At 40.6% G+C, this 21,304-nt stretch overlaps 1 protein-coding gene across 1 annotated transcript in view; it reads left to right on the top strand.

The window, feature by feature from the left end:
• Positions 1-867: 867 nt before the first annotated feature.
• The window catches only part of pex7 (peroxisomal biogenesis factor 7), an 82,379-nt gene continuing 61,942 nt past the window's right edge, over positions 868-21,304 (top strand). Inside the window, exons 1-6 of the mRNA XM_060820575.1 lie at positions 868-886; positions 1,358-1,551; positions 9,410-9,467; positions 9,830-9,980; positions 11,442-11,519; positions 15,685-15,793. Of these exons, the coding sequence (XP_060676558.1) occupies positions 1,428-1,551; positions 9,410-9,467; positions 9,830-9,980; positions 11,442-11,519; positions 15,685-15,793 (520 nt within the window). The 5' untranslated portion in view covers positions 868-886; positions 1,358-1,427. The remainder of the gene's footprint in view (positions 887-1,357; positions 1,552-9,409; positions 9,468-9,829; positions 9,981-11,441; positions 11,520-15,684; positions 15,794-21,304) is intronic.

A 21,304-nucleotide genomic window follows, 5' to 3' on the forward strand; every position in this document is an offset into this window, starting at 1 on the left:
AGGGTGGCCAGTGACAAGCAGTGCCCTTCTCAGAGGGCATTGTTGCATGATCAAACAGTGAAGGGGAAGGCAGGGATTAAATCAAAATAGAATTGGAGAAGGAAATAATATACTCCACTCCATGGGGTGCCCACCTTGCCCTGAAAATCTTGAGGGTGTTGGTGGACACAGTGTGCTCCTTATCCAGGGTCACCGGGCTCTAACATAACCACAGAAGAGGGGCAGGCAATTGGCCATAACTACCCCTCCACTGGCCACTGCCTGGAACTGTCTATGGCCAGGCCCAGGAACAGATCCAGGTCCTCTGACCTAGCCTTCCTTCTCCGTATGGGGTGCCCAAAGATCAGGAGCGTGGGACTGAAATGCAACCAAAAACAGAGAAGGATTTAAAGTAAATCAGAAAGGGTCTGTAAATACCCACACCAAATATATACATGATCCATGGACTCCACAGCACCACAGAACAAACAGTTGCGCCGAGAGTCGATGAACCACCGCAATCTGCGGTTGCAAGGGACCGCTGCGTGCAGCACCTTCTGCCCCATATCCCTGAGAGAGGGAGAGGACTCCCGCGGAGAGAGCCCTCCACTGAGGAGCATTTTGCTTTTATTGTGCTTGATAATTCACCCTCATTTCCACTTTACAATAAATGTTATTTTGCTTCCGGATGAATGAAACTTCACGGTGTTTTCTTTCATTTGAAATAACTTGCGATGAACTCTCAATACCTGCTGCCATGATTAGCTAAACGGCACCTTTGTTTTCTTTTAGTCAGTGGAAAGCTAATCGTGCTGGTTGCCAGCTTGTTCCGCATCTGCGGTATCAGCTTCCACTCCCTGCTCGCGGCCCCCGGGCTCGGGTTCCATTCCCCTCTAGCGGCTCCCAGGTCCAGGTTCCATTCCCCGCCAGCGCTCGCGGCTCCCGAGCTCGAATTCTATTCCCCTCTCGCGGCTCCCGGTTCGGGTTCCATTCCCCGCCAGCGCTCGCGGCCCCCGGGCTCTACTCCCCTCTAGTGGCTCCCAGTTCGGGTTCCATTCCCCGCCAGCGCTCGCGGCCCCCGGGCTCGGGTTCTACTCCCCTCTAGTGGCTCCCGGTTCGGGTTCCATTCCCCGCCAGCGCTCGCGGCCCCCGGGCTCGGGTTCTACTCCCCTCTAGTGGCTCCCGGTTCGGGTTCCATTCCCCGCCAGCGCTCGCGACCCCCGGGCTCGGGTTCTATTCCCCTCTAGTGGCTCCCAGGTTCAGGTTCCATTCCCTGCCAGCGCTCACGGCCCCCGAAGGCTCGGGCTTCACAACATTTCCGGGTAAGCGCATTGTGCGGCCCTCTATCCAGGGCGTCTAATCTCCTCCCCTTCCGCAGGTGAAGGGCCTGGAGAGAAGGAGTAGGAATTCTGTGGCTGACGACTAACTTTGGACAGTTCATCGTGAGAATGGTGGACAGTGCCTTGGTTAAAACCTTCCGGGTGCCTGCACGACACGGTTATGCCGTGGAGCTCTCTCCTTATTTCCCCTCCAGACTGGCCTGCGCTACCTCTCAATACTATGGAATAGCAGGTACTGTGCTGAGCAGTGTATGGGAGAACGAGCTCGTTTGTGTCTTAACTCAACTGTCAGGGAAATACAAGATGCGTCTGTGACCTACGCTGTATCACGTAGTTTAGTAGGTGGAATTGTAAGTTAAGAGTTGAGGAAACGTTCAAACACAGATTTTCACATCAAGAATGAGCTGTCAATTCAGAAGTACCATAATGGAATTTGATAGGCCATATTAATAGGCCATATTAATGCACTGCCGAAGAATATTATTTTGCATTTTTTACATACCATGTAATTATTAGAGATGAAAATAGGAATGAGTTTCTCCAGCATTTTCTGTTTTGTTTCAGTTTTCAGCATCCGCAGTTCTATGTTTTATTTCACTTTCAAATAATTCTGTTACAAACATTTGATTAAAAACGGCATTAAACGAATAACAGGGTTCATTTTGGGAACACAGCTATGTGAATTTCTTTATTAAATTACTGATTCCAACAAGTCAGCGTATTTTACTCAGATGTTGGAGCTTCATGTTACTCGCCATGGGGATGGTGGACTAATAGATTGACATTGTTACTCGGCATATTGATTGTAGGACTGAGTGGCACAACCACCTGATGAAGGAGCAGCGCTCTGAAAGCTAGTGCTTCCAAATAAACCTGTTGGACTATAACCTGGTGTTGTGTGATTTTCAACTTTGTACACCCAGTCGAACACCGGCACCTCCAAACCATGAGGATTTAGACCATTCCTAGCTCTTTAGAAATAATAAAACATGATGAAAGACATTTTTATGCCTCTTTAACTATAGTTATTCAAATTATTATTTTTTCTGAAACTAAATATTAATTATCTCCTTTAGTAAATGAAGAGACTTTTACAGTATATTTTCTTTAGGAATTAGGACTGTACACTAAACCCCAGAGTAATGAAACTCTGGTAGAATAATCTCATTTACTAATTCAAAATGCAAAGTAAAGTTTTTTGCGGCAAAAAAGGTTAATACTAGACATTTCACTGACCAACATGTGGCATGATGTACAAGTTCAGCACATTTTGGTTTTAACTTTCCATTCATTCTAGATCTTCTGGGGTCTTTTGTTTTGGCTCCTTGAACTTGGTCTCTTGACGTACAATGTCTTTTGAAAGATTAGGTTAGCTGATTGAACTGTAAGTGCATATAATCCCCGACCTGTGACAGTCATTTTAGTCATTTTTGGATTCTTATGGCAACCCCAAGCCCAGACCAAAAAAACATTCATTGGCAATGTCATATGTAAATATTGACTCCCAAATGTGCATACCTAATTTGGATTCCCCTCACAAATTTGCCTGAACAAAACTGTAAACAATTTTGTTGGAGAACTGAAATAACTTCACAGAGGCCAGTATCTCTTCATTAAGTTACCCTTGGGGCGGCACTGTGGCTCAGTGTATAGCACTGCTGCCTCATAGCACCAGGGACCTGGGTTCGATTCCAGCCAGTCTGCCTGGAGTTTGCACATTCTCCCTGTGTCTACGTGGGTTTCTTCCGGGTGCTCCAGTTTCCTCCCACAGTGCAAAGATATACAGGTTAGGTGAATTGGCTGTGCTAAATTACCCATAATGTTCAGGAATGTGTAGGTTAGATGCATTAGTCAGGAGTAAATATAGGGTAGGGGAATGGTTCTGGGTGGGTTATTCCTTGGAGGGTTGGTGTGGACTTGTTGGGCTGAATGGCTTGTTTCCACACCGTAGGGTTTGTATGATTTATTTACATGTGGGAAGTCCTTGATGCTGGCAAAGCCTCATCAGAATCAGCACCCAGTGTCAGAATCTCTGGCACTGTTTTTATTTGTCAGCCAGGGCTTCTTGATTGTATCAGATTAACAGCCCCAATCAGGGAACTCTTATTCTGTAAAGTCCAACTGGCTGACTTTGTTACAATCATGACAAAAAATTCTAAATAAACAGTACTTCAGAAGTTTGATTTAATAGAAATAAATGGAGTGACAAATGTCTAAAGAGAACAATGATTTAGATGTGCAGCAGTTATGAAGCCATTTGTTCTTTAAGAAAAAGCAAGATTTCATGAATGTGTGCAAACTCCTGAAATAACGTTTCAGAAACTTCACGCTTTTGTGAAAAAGCTGAGTTGATAATACTGAGACACTATATTTTGAGAGCACTGTCTACACAGTAGACTTTATTTCAAAACCTTGTCTTTTAAAGATAGCTTTCAACATTAAGTAGGTTTCGGCCTTGATTTAGTTACAGCACCTTTGTGTCTTGATCTAAGGTTGCTGGTTCAAGTCTCGCTCTAGGTTTCAAGTGACAGTGATGGGTAGTTGATGGAGAAGATCCATCATTGGCAATGAGGTTAGGTTGTGGAGAGGAGAATTTGGAAAGGTCATGTGGAGGAGGGGCGTGAAGAACACAGTTTACTAGAGAGCACACATCAGCATTACTGACCTCATGGCAAGTTTTAAAAACAGGTTCAAAACCTTTCCTAGATCCAATTTAGCTATCTTTTGATGAGAAAGCCAAAAACCATTTCCTGCTCGGTTTACCAAAACAAAATTGTATTTTGGGGCTCGTTGACATCAGTAAACTACCATACATATAAATAAAATAGGGCCCCATCAGCTTCAGAAGGGTCAAATGTCTAACGGCAGGTACCGTAACGCATAAGTCATCTGGCCAAGTCTTATAGTAACACAACTACCTGCAGATTCTTGTCCAAACAACACATATTGACTAGGATTCACTTAATCACAGGAGAGGTCCCAGAGGATAGCTAACATGGTTCCTTTGTTTAAGAAGAGCAACAGGTATAATCAGGGAAATTGCAGGCCGGTGAGCCTTACGTCAGTGGTAGGGAAATTATTGTAGAAAATTCTTAGGGTTATAATTTACTTACATTTGGAGAAATATTCACTTATTAGTGATTGGCAGCATGGCTTTGTGCAAGGAAGGTTGTGTCTCACAAGCTTGATTGAGTTTTTTGAGCAAGTGATAAAGATGATTGGGGATAGCTCGGTAGCTGTTGCGATGATGCTGCTCCTTTAACAAGGTTATAGTGTCCTTGGCTTTTTTTTCCAGAGAAGTCGTAAATGCAGTGATTCCGAAAAGCCTCGGTTTGAAGGGTTTCAAGGCCATTTAGGTTATAGCTAACAGATACTGCCTCAGGCAAAAGACTATAACATTTTTAAAAAAACACTTGTACAATGAATGGGAAGTGGCCAGTTCTCCCAGCTCAGCTTTACTCTGGTTTGTTTTGGTTTTTGCAGTCTGGCTGTTCACCGAAAGTAGTCAGGCAGCCAGTTTGAAGTTGCTGGTTCAAGAAATAGCTACATGGAAGGTGTTCCATGTTGAACCTCTCTTCCATCTGTCTCTGTCTGTCTCTGTCTGTCTCTGTCTCTGTCTCTGTCTCTCTCTCTCTCTCGTAAGACACACTGTGTTTGATTTTACCTTTTTCTACCAAGGCGTGTTTATAGGGATTGTTGCAAATCTTTGGAATACCATCATTAAGTTGGTTTAATCAGTGGGGTTTTCAGATTGGTTAAGTTATTTTATATTCTGTTCTCTTTTGTTGGTGTTACATTTGGTAATCTTATCAATAAATTCTGTTTTGTTTAAAACTAAGTGGTTTGACCAACTACATCTCTCCAGGAATGTCTGCATTACACCTGTTTAAAACAACTAGCAAAGTTAGGGCCTGGCCTATGTTCTTAAAATGTTTTGAGGGGGTCTGGTGTGGTCCAAAACAATGTTGGACTTTAGCAAAGCCTTTGACAAGATTCCTCATGGCAGGCTGATACAAAAGGTGATGTAAAATGAGATCTACAGTGAGCTGGCACTGTAGTCATAGGGGAGGTCCCAGAGGATTAGAGAATAGCCTTTGTTTAGTCACAGAAGACAGAGAGTAGCAGTGGAAGAGTGTTTTCATAACTGGAGATCTGTGACCAGTGGTGTTCCACAGAGATCAGTGCTGGGACCCTCATTTCTAAATGATTTGGAGGAAAATGTTAGTGCCCTGACTAGTAGGTTTACAGCTGAAAATGTGTTGCTGGTTAAAGCGCAGCAGGTCAGGCAACATCCAAGGAACAGGAAATTCGACGTTTCGGGCATAAGCCCTTCATCAGGAATGTAGATTTACAGACAATGCAAAGATTTGGGGAGCAGGCTGGAAACTTGGACGGAGAAGTGGCAGATGGAGTTTAATCCAGACAAATGCGAGGTGATACATTTTGGAAGATCTAGTGTGTGTGTGTGGGCGTGGGGGTGGGGGGTATTGGGGAGGGAGAGTATGCAGTAAATGGTGGAACCCTTCGCAGCATTGACAAACAGAGGGATCTTGGCCTAGGAATCCAGAGTTTCCTGAAAGTGGCAACACCAGTGGAAAAGATGGGCAAGAAGTCATGGGTACATTTACAACATTTAAAGGCATCTGGCTGTGTATATAAATAGGAAGGGTTTTGAGGGATATGGGCCAGATCCTGTCAGATGCAACCAGGTTAAATTTGGATGTCTAGTCGATGCAGTTGAGTTGGATGGGAGGGTCTGTTTTCCTGGTGTATGACTCTATAACTTTTCAACCCTACATCACAGTTTTGGCACTTAAAGAGACAAAACACTTTTCATCACTAACCGCATGCACAATATAATTTGATAATCTTAAGCCTTATTAATTACAAAAATACATCAATAAGTGAACTCTTAACATTTGTCTCAGAATATTGTTCGCAGCATTGCTTGTTTGTTAGAACATAATGTTTTCAATTTATAGACAGGTGAATCGGCCAAGCTAAATTGCCCGTAGTGTTAGGTAAGGGGTAAATGTAGGGGTATGGGTGGGTTGCGCTTCGGCGGGTCGGTGTGGACTTGTTGGGCCGAAGGGCCTGTTTCCACACTGTAAGTCTAATCTAATCTAATCTAATCTAATCTAGACTTGGCGCTCGCTGCCGTCAGTGGTGACATATCCCACTACACTGGTATTATGGGCATTGGTTCTGGTGTTGTAATAGCCATGCTTGATGTTGATGTTGTGTCACTAGTTGGTGACAGTGTTGGTGTTGCTGGTATTGTTGATCTTTTCTGCTTTCCCAGCTCAGGTGTGGGTGGGTTATGGGTTCTGTTCCTTCTAATTTGGTTACCAGTTCAATTTCAACAACTTATGGGCTGGGAGTTGAGATTTCGCTGACAATGTTGGTTGGGTGTTCAGATTTTTGTGACTGGAACTTGAACACTTAAAGTTTGTCCTTTTCAACAACTCAGGTAGGGCTTAGGCATACCTGTTGAAGCTTTGACCACCCTCTCTTGTGCATCTGTGAGTTGTTGTCTTTATTTCTTCGACTCATTTAGAGGGGGTATCTTGCTCCGTAAAGTTGTCATATTTTATTCCAGTGAACAGCTCTGTAGGCGATTTTCATGATGGCCATGGAAGATATAGATCCGAATGACAATAGACAACGATGTTCCTTTACCCCTTGGCATTTTGTGAAAGTCCTCTTGACCATTTGGACATACCTTTCTGTAACTTGTGTACCCAAAAGAAATGTGCTGACATTGAACCCATACTGTTCATTGAATTCCTTAATCTCTCTGTCATTTATTGGGCTATATTTTCTGGGAAGTAGTAATTTCATGCAATTTTATTTTGACTGTAGAAGAGAGATCTGCATTTCTCCGAGGAGCTTCCACCGAGGGCTCTCTCTGAAATGCAGAGTTGTACTTCTATCCTGACAGTTCTTTCCTAGTGCAGAACTATCAGAGAAAGGCAAACCACCCCCCCTATTCACAGTAGTCAGATGCTTTATTCTGAAATTTCAAGCTGCTGTCAAAGGCTAAGTGTACAATGTAAGTATAGTATGCACAAAAACATGAGGGACATGGATAGGGTAAATATACAAGGTCTTTTCCCTGGGTTGAGGGAGTCCAGAACTAGAGGAAATAGGTTTAGGGTGAGAGAAAATATTTAAAAGGGACTTAAGGGGCAATGTTTTCATGCGGATGGTGGTGCTTGTGTGGAATGAGCTGCCAGTGGAAGTGGTGGAGACTGGTACAATTACAACATTTAAAAGGCATCTGGATGGGTGTTTGAATAGGAAGGGTTTAGAGGATTATGGGCCAAGGGTTGCCAAATGGGACTAGATTAGTTTAGAATATCTAGTTGGCAAGGATGAGTTGGAATGAAGGGTCTGTTTACATGCTGTATACCTCTGAGTCTATGACAGCGAGTATAAGGATCTTGTAGTACAGTGATGGTGTCCCTACCTTTCGGTTAGAAGATCCAGGTTCAAGTCCCCTCTGATCCAGACATGTTATAACATTATATATCCGGAGGTTGATTAAAAATATCTACACTCCTATTATTTTTCCAGGCACCCCTTGCTGAGCAAATAATACTCAAACTACTGAGGTGATCTTTGTCATTCTCATATGTTACACCTTTTGAATAAAAGACATTTGGACAGGTATATGAATAGGCTGCCTGACCTGCTGCGCTTTTCCAGCAACACATTTTCAGCTCAGGTACATGAATAGGAAAGGTTTTGAGGGATATGGGCCAAATGCAGTCAATTGGACCACTTCAGTTGAGGAAACCTGGTTGGCATAGACATGTTGGGCTGAAGGGCCTGTTCCTGTGCTGTATGCCTCTGTAACTCTACAAAAGAAGATTTGAGCAGTAGTCTGCAATATAGAGACATCATTTTTGATTAAATGTGAATACGTTGGATTCGCTGAGCTGCAGTTTTGAAGCATAAACACTTCCGTTCCCCAGTGATACTGACAAAGACATCTGAGCAGAGAATCTTCAGTGGAAATACTAATTGGTGTTGTGATATTCTACCAGGTGGTATCTGGAAAGGGTGAAGTGGACAGTATCCAGTAGTAACAAATAAAGGAAAAATATCCAAGAAAAATGATCTAAAAGAGAATTTACATAGGCAGTTGAAGTCATAAAGGACAGCTACCTAATATTTTGGGTATTTATGCCGAAAACTAACTCTCCCCAGCAGGGTGAAATTGGATGAAATGTTCAGTCCTACCCAATACATTTAAATGAGTCAGGTTAATGTGGAGTTTATTTTCTGAATGGTTTTGATTGAAAAATGGATGTAACACAGATATATCTGGGAGTCTAACAATCCCATCCCATTACTATGCAAGTGTCTTTCATCTTGGTGACTTCTGATAGCTAAGGCTCATCTCTTTCCAGGTGATATCTTTGTGGCATGGTTTGGTGGAGATTCTGAAGGAATAGCTGAGCAAATATTTCTCCATTCTTAGTTGTGTGAGTGCTGCAGCTGAAAGAAACTAAGATGCAGTTTTCAGAAAATCCTATTTTGAAGAGAGAGGAATTACTCTGTTTGGTGTTGAAGTTATGGTAGAGCAGCTGCCTGAAATGAAACTAGTCAATACTATTTGAGGGTTTTATGGATTTGGCTGTAACATACTGATAACTTGGGTAGATTGCAGTAAATTCTGCAGCCTTTTATAAATGTGCATGCCTGATCTGCATTTAGTTACTTATCATACAAAATAATTCTGAAAACGTTTTGTTACTATCTTTTGAACTATAGAATAACTCCAGATTGGCTGTATAATGCAAGTGTATAATTCCTGCGAATCTGAATTTAAGTTATTTTATCAAGGTTTCAGTGATTATGTGATCACTTTGATTCTGCCCTTGTAATTAGTTGTGCTGTATGTGAAGTGCTGCTGTACTGCTAATAAAAAAGAACATGGAATTGAGTGAATGAAGTTAATAGAGCAGATTAACATCTTCGACTAACAAATAACTTCTTGGAATTTGTGCATTTGCTAACTGTTAAAAAAAAAAGATTTTCTTGGCTTTTATTGCTTGATATGTTTTGTATGCATTACTTTTCAGGCTGTGGAACGTTAGTAGTGCTGGAACAGACAGAGGCTGGAATTATCCCTTTCAGGAGGTACTGTAAAATGAACAAGATCCTTTTGTTTTCTCTAATATCAAATATTGTCATGAAGTATTAGCAGAAAAAAGCTGAGTAAAGTTGGGCTTTTGAAATGTGCAGAGTATGGTAATTTGATTTCTTATTGTATGTACTCTGTTCCTTTTTAAAAAAAAATCAAATTCTAATACTAAGTTTGTGATGCTAATAATGACAAGTCGCATGAAAATGAATAAAGCAATTATTTATTTATAACTGTCATTTAAACCTTAGACTTCGAGCAGCGGAAAGTCTCCCTATCCATTATGCAGTGGACATTATGCACTCATTTCAGAAAATAGATTTGTAAACTAATTTAAAAAATTTTTTCTCCTGTCTAGTTTTGACTGGAATGATAGCCTTTTTGATGTTACTTGGAGTGAGAACAATGAGCATGTCCTGGTCACTGGTAGTGGAGATGGGTCTCTGCAGATTTGGGACACTGCAAACCCTACTGGACCATTACAGGTCTTCAAAGAGCACTCTCAAGAGGTAAACAAAAATTGCTTGTAAAATTTATATAGTAAATTCCCTTTCTGAATGAATTGTAGCCTTAATTCGGCAATTTAATTGATTGAGATTTTTGAATGCCAAGCGTTTGACTTGTTATTCAGAAGTTTTATGTTATTTGTCAGAGTTTACTGGACCAGATATTGCATCAATGGTAGGCTTGGCCATGCAAGATGTTAGTTGGACTTTTCTGCTCAGTTTTGACTTTGCAGTATTTATGAACTGCAAATTGCTGAATGTGATCCAATAATGATGCACTGTTTGCGATCTTGTGGTGACATTTTGCAAAACTGGTTATCTTCTAACCAGTTAAATAATAGGATATATAAACAATAAGCCATGTCAAAAGAACTGGCTATATGCACTTTAAATGAAATATATAGATTTGGGGATGCCAGTGTTGGATTGGGGTGGACAAAATTAAAAATCACACAACGCCAGGTTATAGTCCAACAAGTTTATTTGGAGGCACTAGCTTCCGAAGCGCTGCTGCTTCATCTGATGGTTGTGGAGTATATATAGAGTTAGAGAGCGAAAAGGAACAAACGAGAGGAGATTAAATGGGATTTAGTAAATAGACAAAAGTAAATGCATTTTAAAAAGAACAAACAGAGACATTAGTAACTCAGAATCATTGAATAGTTACAGCACTGAAAGCACTGTACATATAATAAAAAGTCACCTGGGATCAAAATGGGTATTTGTTCATTTATATGAATAAATGAATTAAGTAGTTGTAGCTGGATTAGGTGTTTACTCCACTCTGCTGTACTTGTTGTGTAAATATTTACAGTTTTAGACATACGAACCTTTATAACAGCTGGAAAGTAGCCTGTTGTGTCCATGATGACCCTCTACAGGGAGCAGTCTAACTCACGCCACTTCCCCAACTTTTACCAGTAGGTCTACACATTCTTTCTTTACTGATAATGATCCCATTCCCTTTTGGGTGCTGCCTCCATTATTCTTTGAGTTAGTGTATTCCAGATCCTGATCTCTCACTGCGTAAAAATATTTTTTCTTGCTGTTGTCATTGATTCTTTTGCTAATAAGTTTAAATATGTGGTTCTCAATTCTTTGACCAAAGGAAACAGTGTTTTTCTATGTTCTCTGTCAAGACCTCTCATGATTTGAATGGGGAGTGAAGACAGGATGGGGAGCAGGTATGGGAGTTTCCCAGCTCTCCTGCTGTCCTCCCATCACTTCCTCCATATCGCCTCCATCCTGTTTTGTCAACTACTCTCCTGGATCTGTGTCCACCCCCCAACCCCACACACACACATACACACACTCCATTCCAATCTGCTTCCAGGCCCTGCCTCCTGTTTTCTCACTCCCCTGCCATCTCTCTTTTCTCTTGAGAAAAGTCTCCCATGTTCTATTTTCATCCATCCACAGGTAAATTCTCTGATTAATAACTGAGCATTTTCTCTGCTATGGTAGGTTTACAGTGTTGATTGGAGTCAGACACGAGGAGAACATCTGATTGTCTCTGGTTCATGGGATCAAACAATAAAAATAGTAAGTTTATTTTTCTTGCAAGTTAAATAATGGATAAACAACAGTCTTGCTATAGGCTCTTTTTTTAAGCCCCAGAAAATTGGAAATATAATCAAGTGATTCCTTTTTTAAAAATCCTGCAGTAAAGCTGAGTGGTAGACATTTTTTTATGGAGTGCAGAGATAGCACCACTGTAGGAAAGCACATTGAATTTTCACTAGATAGATTTTTTCACATAAAAGTCAGTTTGAAGACCACTGTTGTGGCTCAAGTCACCTGCCTCCAATTATAATAACTGGATAATAATTATTGATGATTAAGTACAAGAGAATATTCATGTATGTGATCTTTTGGTGAAAGGTGCATTTTATTTTGCTTACATTGTCCTGTGATTGACTTCAGTTCAAAACATGATCAAAGTGATAATTATACCACAGTTGCGAGTATGGTGCTGGAAAAGCACAGCAGGTCAGGCAGCATCCAAGGAGCAGGAAAATTATACCACAGTATAGCTGTCCTTGCTCCATGCCTTGTAAAGAAAAGTAAGCAGTAGCTCAAGATAGATTTATTTGGATGCTTACTGTTATAAAGAATCATAATTATAAAGAAAGTGTTGAAAAATTGATATTTTTGTGGCCATCTTTTATCCCTCAATCAGTATCACACGGACAGTTATCTGGTCTGTATCATATTGCTATTTGTGGAAGTTTGCTGTGATCATATTGCTTGCTATGTTTCCTACATTACAACTGTCACTATACTTCAAAAGTATTTCATTCACTTTCAAATGATTTGAAATGTCCTGTAGTTGTGAACGATGATATAAAAATGCAATGTCATTCTTTATTTCTATTTGATAAAGTTATTTAAAATTATGATGTCATGAGGCTGATACATAAAATTGAGTGACTTGCAAAGAAGGAAGTGTAAACGTAAGTGATTTTGTTTTGCAAGCTATAGAAGTCTTTTTAAACAGTATTACGAGGCTTTGAAATGCATTGTTAATCGTTGAAACTTTAAAGCAGTTTATACAGGTAGCTGAAGGAAAGAGATAGATATGAGAAAGGAAGGAAGATATGAGAAAGGAAGGAAGGACTACTCCCAATATAAAGGTTAAATGCTAATGTGGATAAGTTGATCAAATGGTCTGTTTCAGTGTCCTTCCAGGTTTGTGTTTCTGTGAACTAGGTTCTCTTAACAAAAGAAATGTCAATTATGCAGCCTTTGTTTATCTTCCTACTACAAATTGGGCCTGTGTGGCATATACATTGCAAAGACAGAGTGTTGACATTTGCATGTGATTCATATTCATCCCCATACCCTTTCGGTGCAAAAACAATGGGAAGTTGTTTCTGAAATTTGGAAGACTGCTTGAATTTTTCTTAACCAGTTCACAACCCAAAACAGTTCTCTGTCATTACCAGTAAAAGCCTCTACAAAGCAGTTTTTAATCGATGTGATAGTAAATTGCTCTGGCTGCTCTACTGTTACAGTCACGTAGGTGACAATTCAGTAATATTTCTGTGCAGGACAGCAAGGAAGCATTCAATGCATTACAAGCACTGAGAATCTGACAGAGTTGCTTACTCAGTACATAGTTTTATGTTTAAGTAAACTGGCAAACTAATGGAAAGAGTTTTGAGCAATGTGCATTTAGAACAATTGTTATTTTCCTGTAAAGGTGTGGAAAATCTACAGAAAAGTACCATGCCTTTTTGATCGGTCATAACACACTTCAAAAAATAAGTTTTTTTTTCAACTTTTTAGAGACTTGGGCTTTCATTTTCATCGACACATTTTGTTCTGATGAAACATTTGGGTGGCACGGTGGCACAGTGGTTAGCACTGTTGTCTCACAGCGCCTGAGACCCGGGTTCAATTCCCGACTCAGGCGACTGACTGTGTGGAGTTTGCACATTCTCCCCGTGTCTGCGTGGGTTTCCTCCGGGTGCTCCGGTTTCCTCCCACAGTTCAAAGATGTGCGGGTCAGGTGAATTGGCCATGCTAAATTGCCCGTAGTGTTAGGTAAGGGGTAAATGTAGGGGTATGGGTGGGTTGCGCTTCGGTGGGTCGGTGTGGACTTGTTGGGCCGAAGGGCCTGTTTCCACACTGTAAGTAATCTAATCTAATCTAATAAAATCTTAACATCACTGAACCCTTTACATAGGGCAAGTGTTCCAATATCTACTTGGGATTGCTTTTTAAAGAAGGATGTTGGTTTGCCTGATTTTTCTGAGCCTATGGGGATCGAGCAGAAAGCTGAAATTCTTCTGGTACACTAAGTCCTTTCATTCTGCAGACCAGCAGGAGGCATCAATGCAATAACCAGACTGCCACATTTGGCAATCTGACATGCTTTCTAGGGGAAAAATATGGAGTAAAGATGAATGGAAATGCAGAGTTGCCATTACCTTCGCATTCAAGAAGCCAGCTCAGAGCCTGTTCAAATTGAACTTTTTTTAATTTAAAAAAAACGTCCCAGCAACACATTTACAAAAATGTCAGTGAACAAACTGTGTCAGTTAACCTTGAATAGGCAGTGAATTCTGAGTTTGGATACCAATTCTCTTCACCTTTGTTGAACAAGAGGTCAGTGATCCAACAGTAAATCGTACATCTGATACAGCAGTGTTCAAGAGAGTTGAAATTAAGACAGTAAGGTCACAAGAGAAAGTAATTGTAGAATATGAAAAGAGAACGAGACAAAGTGATGTTAAGAAACTTTTTTTATTTGATTGGAACTTTTAAAAAAAAGTGTGTGGCAAACATTAATTGGATCAAGGAGAAAGGAAAATGAAGAACAAATATAGGAGATGTTAGGTAGAGACAAAGAGTTTAAGATATCTGTAAATTGAAGCTTTGACAAACAATAGAGTCCTTTTACTAATGAGGAACTTATTAGGGCAGAAGTGACAACTTTATCATGAATCTTTTGAATTTTGTTTCTATAAACTCTTAACTAATGACTGAGTTGCTATCCAAGCAAATAATTTAAATAATTAGTAGTCAACTAGATTTATTTAAAAAATGTAAATAGATAAAAAGAGTTGAGCATTTGGAAATGCATGAAGTTTCAACCCTAAATGAAGAATTAATTAATTTTTTGATTTCATTATTTTATAAAGCATTTTGTAATGTTTCACAGCAATGTGTCAATTTTATTTTCTCAAAGTTCACCATCAGTAATCAAGTGGCCTGAAATCCAGTCTGATATTCATGAAAAGGGGAATCGTGAAATGCAAGGGATCTTAAATACAGAATTTATATTCTACACGCAGTCTGCCTGAGTATGCTGTGTGCTGTCATATGAATTTCCTGTGATTTCTGACAGGAAGTTGCATAAATACTCATACCAAATCAAGACAGTGGCTTTGGACCAACAATTTACAATATAGAAAAAAGTGGGGACTGCAGATGCTGGAGATTAGAGTCAGAAATTGTGGTGCTTGAAAAGCACAGCAGGTCAGACAGCACCGGAGGAGCAAGAGAGTCAACATTTTGGGCATAAGCCCTTCATCATGAATGTGGGAGAGGAAGTCCATGGGGCTGAGACGTAAATAGAAGGGGGGTGGAGCTGGGGGGATGGTACCTAGGAAGGTGATAGATAGATGGATGGAGATGGGGTGGGGGGGTGGAGGAGGGGATGATGGTGATAGACGGAGCGGATAGGTGGGAAGGAAGATGGACAGGTGGGACGACATAGTACATACAATAAGCGTGACACAATGGATTTTATAATTTACTATTCTCTTGGATGCAGTGACTAGATTTTTCCCTAAAATCATAATTTCCAAGCCAGAATCTATCTTTACTACCCTTTTCAAAGCTATTTTTCATATTTCAGAATTCCTAGCTTTCTGGTGAAAATTTACATTCACAATCACACCTTGAAAACTCCCTGTGGATTCTCATACAATTCCTATAAGATGAAATCTCTATCTCCAAAAACTGTTTGCAATGAAGGCTCTTTCCAATCAATGAACCTGGATTGTTCTCAAAAGATATTGAAACAACTGTCAAATTCAGTGTTTCAAATTGAAACTTATTATTTAAATAATGGTCGTTTGTGAGTAGCTCAACAGGTTGCCTGACAGAAACTATTTATTTCAAGTGCCAACTACATTTATTATGGGCATGGCGTTATCTGTAGAGACATTTATCAGTATTATATCTATGTTTCTCATAGTGGGATCCGATGGTTAACAATTCAGTGTCTACGTTCCATGGCCATGCAAGTGTCATTTACAGCACAATCTGGTCACCACACATCCCAGGTTGCTTTGCCTCAGCCTCAGGTACATTTTTTATTCTTCCAAGTTGATACATTAGAATAATATTTTGCATCATATTTTGCTAGTGAGGGCAGGAATAGTTGAATAAAAAGGCATTTGGCACACTTAGTTTAATTGCTCAGTCCTTTGAGATAGGAGTTGGAAAATCATGTTGAGGTTGTACAGTGCATTGGTAAGGCCTCTTCTGTTATACTCTGTATAGTTTTGGATGTCCAGTTATAGGGAAAATATTATTAAGCTGGAGAGAGTTCAGAAGAGATTTACCAGAATGTTGCTGACTAGGTTTGAATTATAAAGACAGACTGGATAGTCTGGGACCTTTTTCTCTGGAATGTAGGACATTGAGAGGCGACCTTATAAAATAATGGGGGTTATAGATAGAGTTAATGGTAGTTGTCCTTTCCCTAGAATAGGGGATTTAAAGACTAGGTGGGACATTTTTAAGGTGAGAAGAGAGAGACTTGGAAAAGATGAGAAAGGCATATTTTTTACACAGAAGGTGGTTCGCGTGTGGAATGCACTTCCTGAGAAAGTGGTTGATGTGGGAACAATTACAATATTTAAAAGATATTTGGATAAGTACATGAAAAGGAAAAGTTTGGGGGGTATGGGCCAGGAGCAGGCAGATGGGACTAGTTTAGTTTGGGATTATGTTCAGCAATGTAGGGGATGGTGGATTCCCACGCGATTGTAGCACGAACAGCCAAGTTTCTGGTATTGAGACTGGCTCTAATGCCTTGAGGGGTACGTCGGGTTCCAAGAGATCAGTTGTGTTAGGGGACTGTTTACTCTGAAGTACAGACAGGCGTTTCTGTAGCCAGCAATGAAAAATCAGAATTGTGTGTTGCTTCCCTGTTACCAGGATCAAGGATATCTCAGAGGGTGCAGAATGTTTTCAAGGGGGAGAGGGGCCAGCAGGAGGCTATTGTACACATTGGAACCAGTGGCATATGGAGGGAAAAGGTTGAGATTCTGAAGGGAGATTACAGAGACTTGGGTAGGAATTTAAAACAGAGATTCTTGAGAGTAGTAATATCTGGATTATTCCAGATGTTAGTGAGATGCTATGAGCTAGTGAAGGCAGGAATAGGAGGATAGAGCAGATGAATACATGGCTGAGAAGCTGGTATATGGGAGAAGGATTCACATTTTTGGATCATTGGAAGCTATTTTGGGTTGGAAGTGACCTGTACAAGAAGGATGGATTGCACCAAAATTGGAAGGGGACTAATATACTGCCTGACAGATTTGCTAGAGCTGCTCAGGAGGAATTAAACTTATAATGTTGGGGTGGGGGGAATGTGGTGAGGAGGACCCAGGGAGATAGTGAGGAAGGAGATCAATCTGAGACTGATACAGTTGAACAAAGGTGAGTCAAACAGTCAGGGCAGGCAGGGACAAAGCAGAGGACAAGGTAGGACTGATAAATTAAAGTGCATTTATTTCAATGCAAGAGGCCTAACGGGGGAGGCAAATGAACTCAGGGCATTGCTAGGAACAGGGGACTGGGATATCATAGCAATTACACAAACATGGCTCATTGGTGGACAGGACTGGCAGCTTAATGTTCCAGGATACAAATGCTACAGGAAGGACAGAAAGGGAGGCAAGACAGGAGGGGGAGTGGCGTTTTTGATAAGGGATAGCACTACAGGTGTACTGAGGGAGGATACTCCTGGAAATACATCCATGGAAGTTATTTATATGGAACTGACAATAAGAAAGGGATGATCACCTTATTGGGATTGTATTATAGACCTTCTAATAGCCAGAGGGAAATTGAGAAACAAATTTGTAAGGAGATCTCAGTTATCTGTAAGAATAATAGGGTGGCTATGGTAGGGGATTTTAACTTACCAAACATAGCCGTAGTGTTAAGGGTTTAGATGGAGAAGAATTTGTTAAGTGTGTACAAGAAAATTTTTTGTTTCAGTATGTGGATATACCAACAGAGAATGTGCAAAACTTGACCTACTCTTGGGGAAATAAGGCAGGGCAGGTGAGTGAGGTGTCAGTGGAGGAGCACTTTGGGGCCAATGACCATAATTCTATTAGTTTTAAAATAGTGATGGAAAAGGATAGACCAGATCTAAAAGTTGAAGTTCTAAATTGGAGAAAGGCCAATTTTGACAGTTTTAGGCAAGAACTTTCAAAAGTTGATTGGGAGCAGATTTTTGCAGGTAAAGGGACGGCTGGAAAATGGGAAGCCTACCGAAATGAGATAACGCGTCAGGGTGAAAGGAAAGGCTGGTAAGTATCAGGAATGCTGGATGAGTAAAGAAATTGAGAGTTTGGTTAAGAAAAAGAAGGAAGTATAACTCAGGTATAGACAGGATAGATCGAGTGAATCCTTAGAAGAGTAAAAAGACAGTCGGAGTATACTAAAGAGGGAAATCAGGAGGGCAAAAAGGGGACATGAGATAGCTTTGGTAAATAGAGTTAAGGAGAATCCAAAGGGTTTTTCCAAATACATTAAGGACAAAAGGGTAACTAGGGAGAGAATAGGGCCCCTCAAAGATCAGCAAGGCGGCCTTTGTGTGGAGCCGCAGGAGATCAGGGAGATACTAAACAACAATTTTGCATCAGTGTTTACTGTGGAAAAAGACATGGAAGATATAGAATGTAGGGAAATAGATGGTGACATCTTGAAAAATGTCCATATTACAGGAAGTGCTGGATGTCTTGAAATGCATAAAAGTAGATAAGTCTCCAGGACTTGATCAGATGTGCCCTAAGACTCTGTGGGAAGCTATGGAAGTGATTGCTGGGCCTCTTACTGAAATATTTGTATCATCAATAGTCACAGGTGAGGTGCCGGAAGACTGGAGGTTGGCTAACGTGGTGCAACTGTTTAAGAAAGATGGTAAGGACAAGCCAGTGAGCCTGATATTGGTGGTGTTCAAGTTGTTGGAAGGAATCCTGAAGGACAGGATATTCATGTATTTCAAAAGGCAAGGACTGATTAGGGATAGTCAACATGTCTTTGTGCATTGGAAATCATGTATCCGAAACTTGATTGAGTTTTTTGAAGAAGTAACAAAGAGGATTGATGAGGGCAGAGCAGTAGATGTGATCTATAGACGTTTGATAAGGTTCCCCATGGGACACTGGTTAGCAAGGGTAGATCTCATGGAATACAGGTAGAACTAGCCATTTGAATACAGAACTGGCTCAAAGGTAGAAGAGAGAGGGTGGTGGTGGTGGTGGATTGTTTTTCAGACTGGAGGCCTGTGACCAGTGGAGTGCCACAAGGATCCATGCTGGGTCCACCACTATTCATCATTTATATAAATGATTTGGATGCGAGCATAAGAGGTACAGTTAGTAAGTTTGCCAATGACACCAAAATTGGAGGTTTAGTGGACAGCGAAGAAGGTTACCTCAGATTGCAATAGGATCTGGACCAGATGGGCCAACGGGCCGAGAAGTGGCAGATGGAATTTAATTTTGATAAGTGTGAGGTGCTGCATTTTGGGAAAGCAAATCTTAGCAGGACTTATACACTTAATGGTAAGGTCCTAGGGAGTGTTGCTGAACAAAAAGACCTTGGAGTACAGGTTCATAGCTCCTTGAAAGTGGAGTCGCAGGTAGATAGGATAGTGAAGAAAAGGATATGGTACGCTTTCCTTTATTGGTCAGAGTATTGAGTACAGGAGTTGGGAGGACATGTTGCAGCTGTACAGGACATTGGTTAGGCCATTGTTGGAATATTGCATGCAATTCTGGTCTCCTTCCTATCGGAAAGATGTTGTGAAACTTGAAAGGGTTCAGAAAAGATTTACAAGGATGTGCCAGGTTTGGAGCTATAGGGAGAGGTTGAATAGGCTGGGGCTGTTTTCTCTGGAGCATTTGGGGCTGAGGGGTGACCTAATAGAGGTTTATAAAATCATGAGGGGCATGGATAGGATAAATAGACAAAGTCTTTTCCCTGGGTTGGGGGAGTCCTGAAGTAGAAAGCGTAGGTTTAGGGTGAGAGGGGAAAGCCAAGAAAAAGACAAAAGGCACGACTTTTTCACGCAGAGGGTGGTATGTGTATGGAATGAGCTGCTAGAGGAAGTGATGGAGACTGGTACAATTGCAGCATTTAAAAGGCATCTGGATGAGTATATGAATAGGAAAGGTTTGGAGGGATATGGGCCACGTGCTGGCAGGTGGGACTAGACTGGGTTGGGATATGTGGTTGGCATGGAAGAGTTGAACCGAAGGATCTGTCTTTGCGGTACAGCTCTATGATTCTATGACTGGTTGGACCAAAGGGTCTGTTTCCGTGCTGTATGACTCTATATCAAGTGATCCTTGATCCATTCATTACACAATGATTTTTTTTTGAAGCATTTATAAAATTTCCAGATAAGATATATTTGCAGTTTGTTTTCTAAAATGATATTTTACAGTTTCCCTGTAATGTACAGTAAAATTGCTCTATGGATTGCATTATGTTGTTACCACAGTATGAAATTACAATATTCAGTAATGCATAATTGGAATGAAACTTTGAATGCTTAAAGGTTTTATTGAACTGCTAAGAAATCCCTAAATCTGCTTGAGGTTTGGCTGAGTTTGTTATGCCTCTGAACTCTTTGAAGATTATTTTGCACTTTTGGAAATGTAATCATTAAGCAATTATGGTCACGTATGTCAAATTAAACCATTTCATGTTTTGATACTGCTTTACTTTTGTGAGATATTTGGATGCTATGTGGAAGACTACTTCGTCAGAGTACACTTTTAAACATATTCACATGAGCTATCTTTGGGTCAATCCTACAGTTTGAAGATTGATTAGAATTGGATAATTTTTTTGAAAATAGTAAACTTTTATTCATAGTTTAGTTAATTCTGAATTTTCATATTGGAGAACATCACCACTTCTCACTATCAGATGTATTATGCTTCACGATCAGAATTAATACACTCATCGTTGGGGTGAAACCTGATTTATTCTCGGTGTTCTTCGGTAGAAATCCTTTTTTTAAAAAAAGGTTCTGTTTCTACATATTTTACGCTCCACCATTCAATATAATTATGGCTGATCTTGTGTTTTAGCTTCACTTTCTCGCCTGCTCACCATAATTGACCAAAGATCTTTCTATTCCAACACGGGTGAATCTCCACCTGTCTGGGGTAGAAAATTCCAAAGATTCACAATCCTTTGAGTAAAGGCATTTCTTCCCACTTTCGTCCTAAATGTTTTAAAGGTTTTATCTTGAAACTCTGCCTCCTTGTTCTAGATTCTTCAGCCAAGGGGAGCACGTCTTCAGTACCCGTCCTGACAATCCACTTTAGAATCTTTGTTGTTTCTATGAAATTGCCTTTTGTCTTCTAAACTCCAGTGAATACAGGGACCAGGTTACTCTGCTTCATCATATAGCCCAATTGAGTAAACCTTAGCTTTTTTTTTAAAGCTAATTAACTGGGAAAGGGTCCAGAAAACTGCAGCACAGAGGGATGTGGGACTTCTCGTGCGTGAATCACAAAAAGCTAGCATCCAAGTTCATCAGGTTATAGGGAAAG

The sequence above is a fragment of the Hemiscyllium ocellatum genome, chromosome 3 (assembly GCF_020745735.1).
Source record: "Hemiscyllium ocellatum isolate sHemOce1 chromosome 3, sHemOce1.pat.X.cur, whole genome shotgun sequence".
NCBI lineage: Eukaryota > Metazoa > Chordata > Chondrichthyes > Orectolobiformes > Hemiscylliidae > Hemiscyllium > Hemiscyllium ocellatum.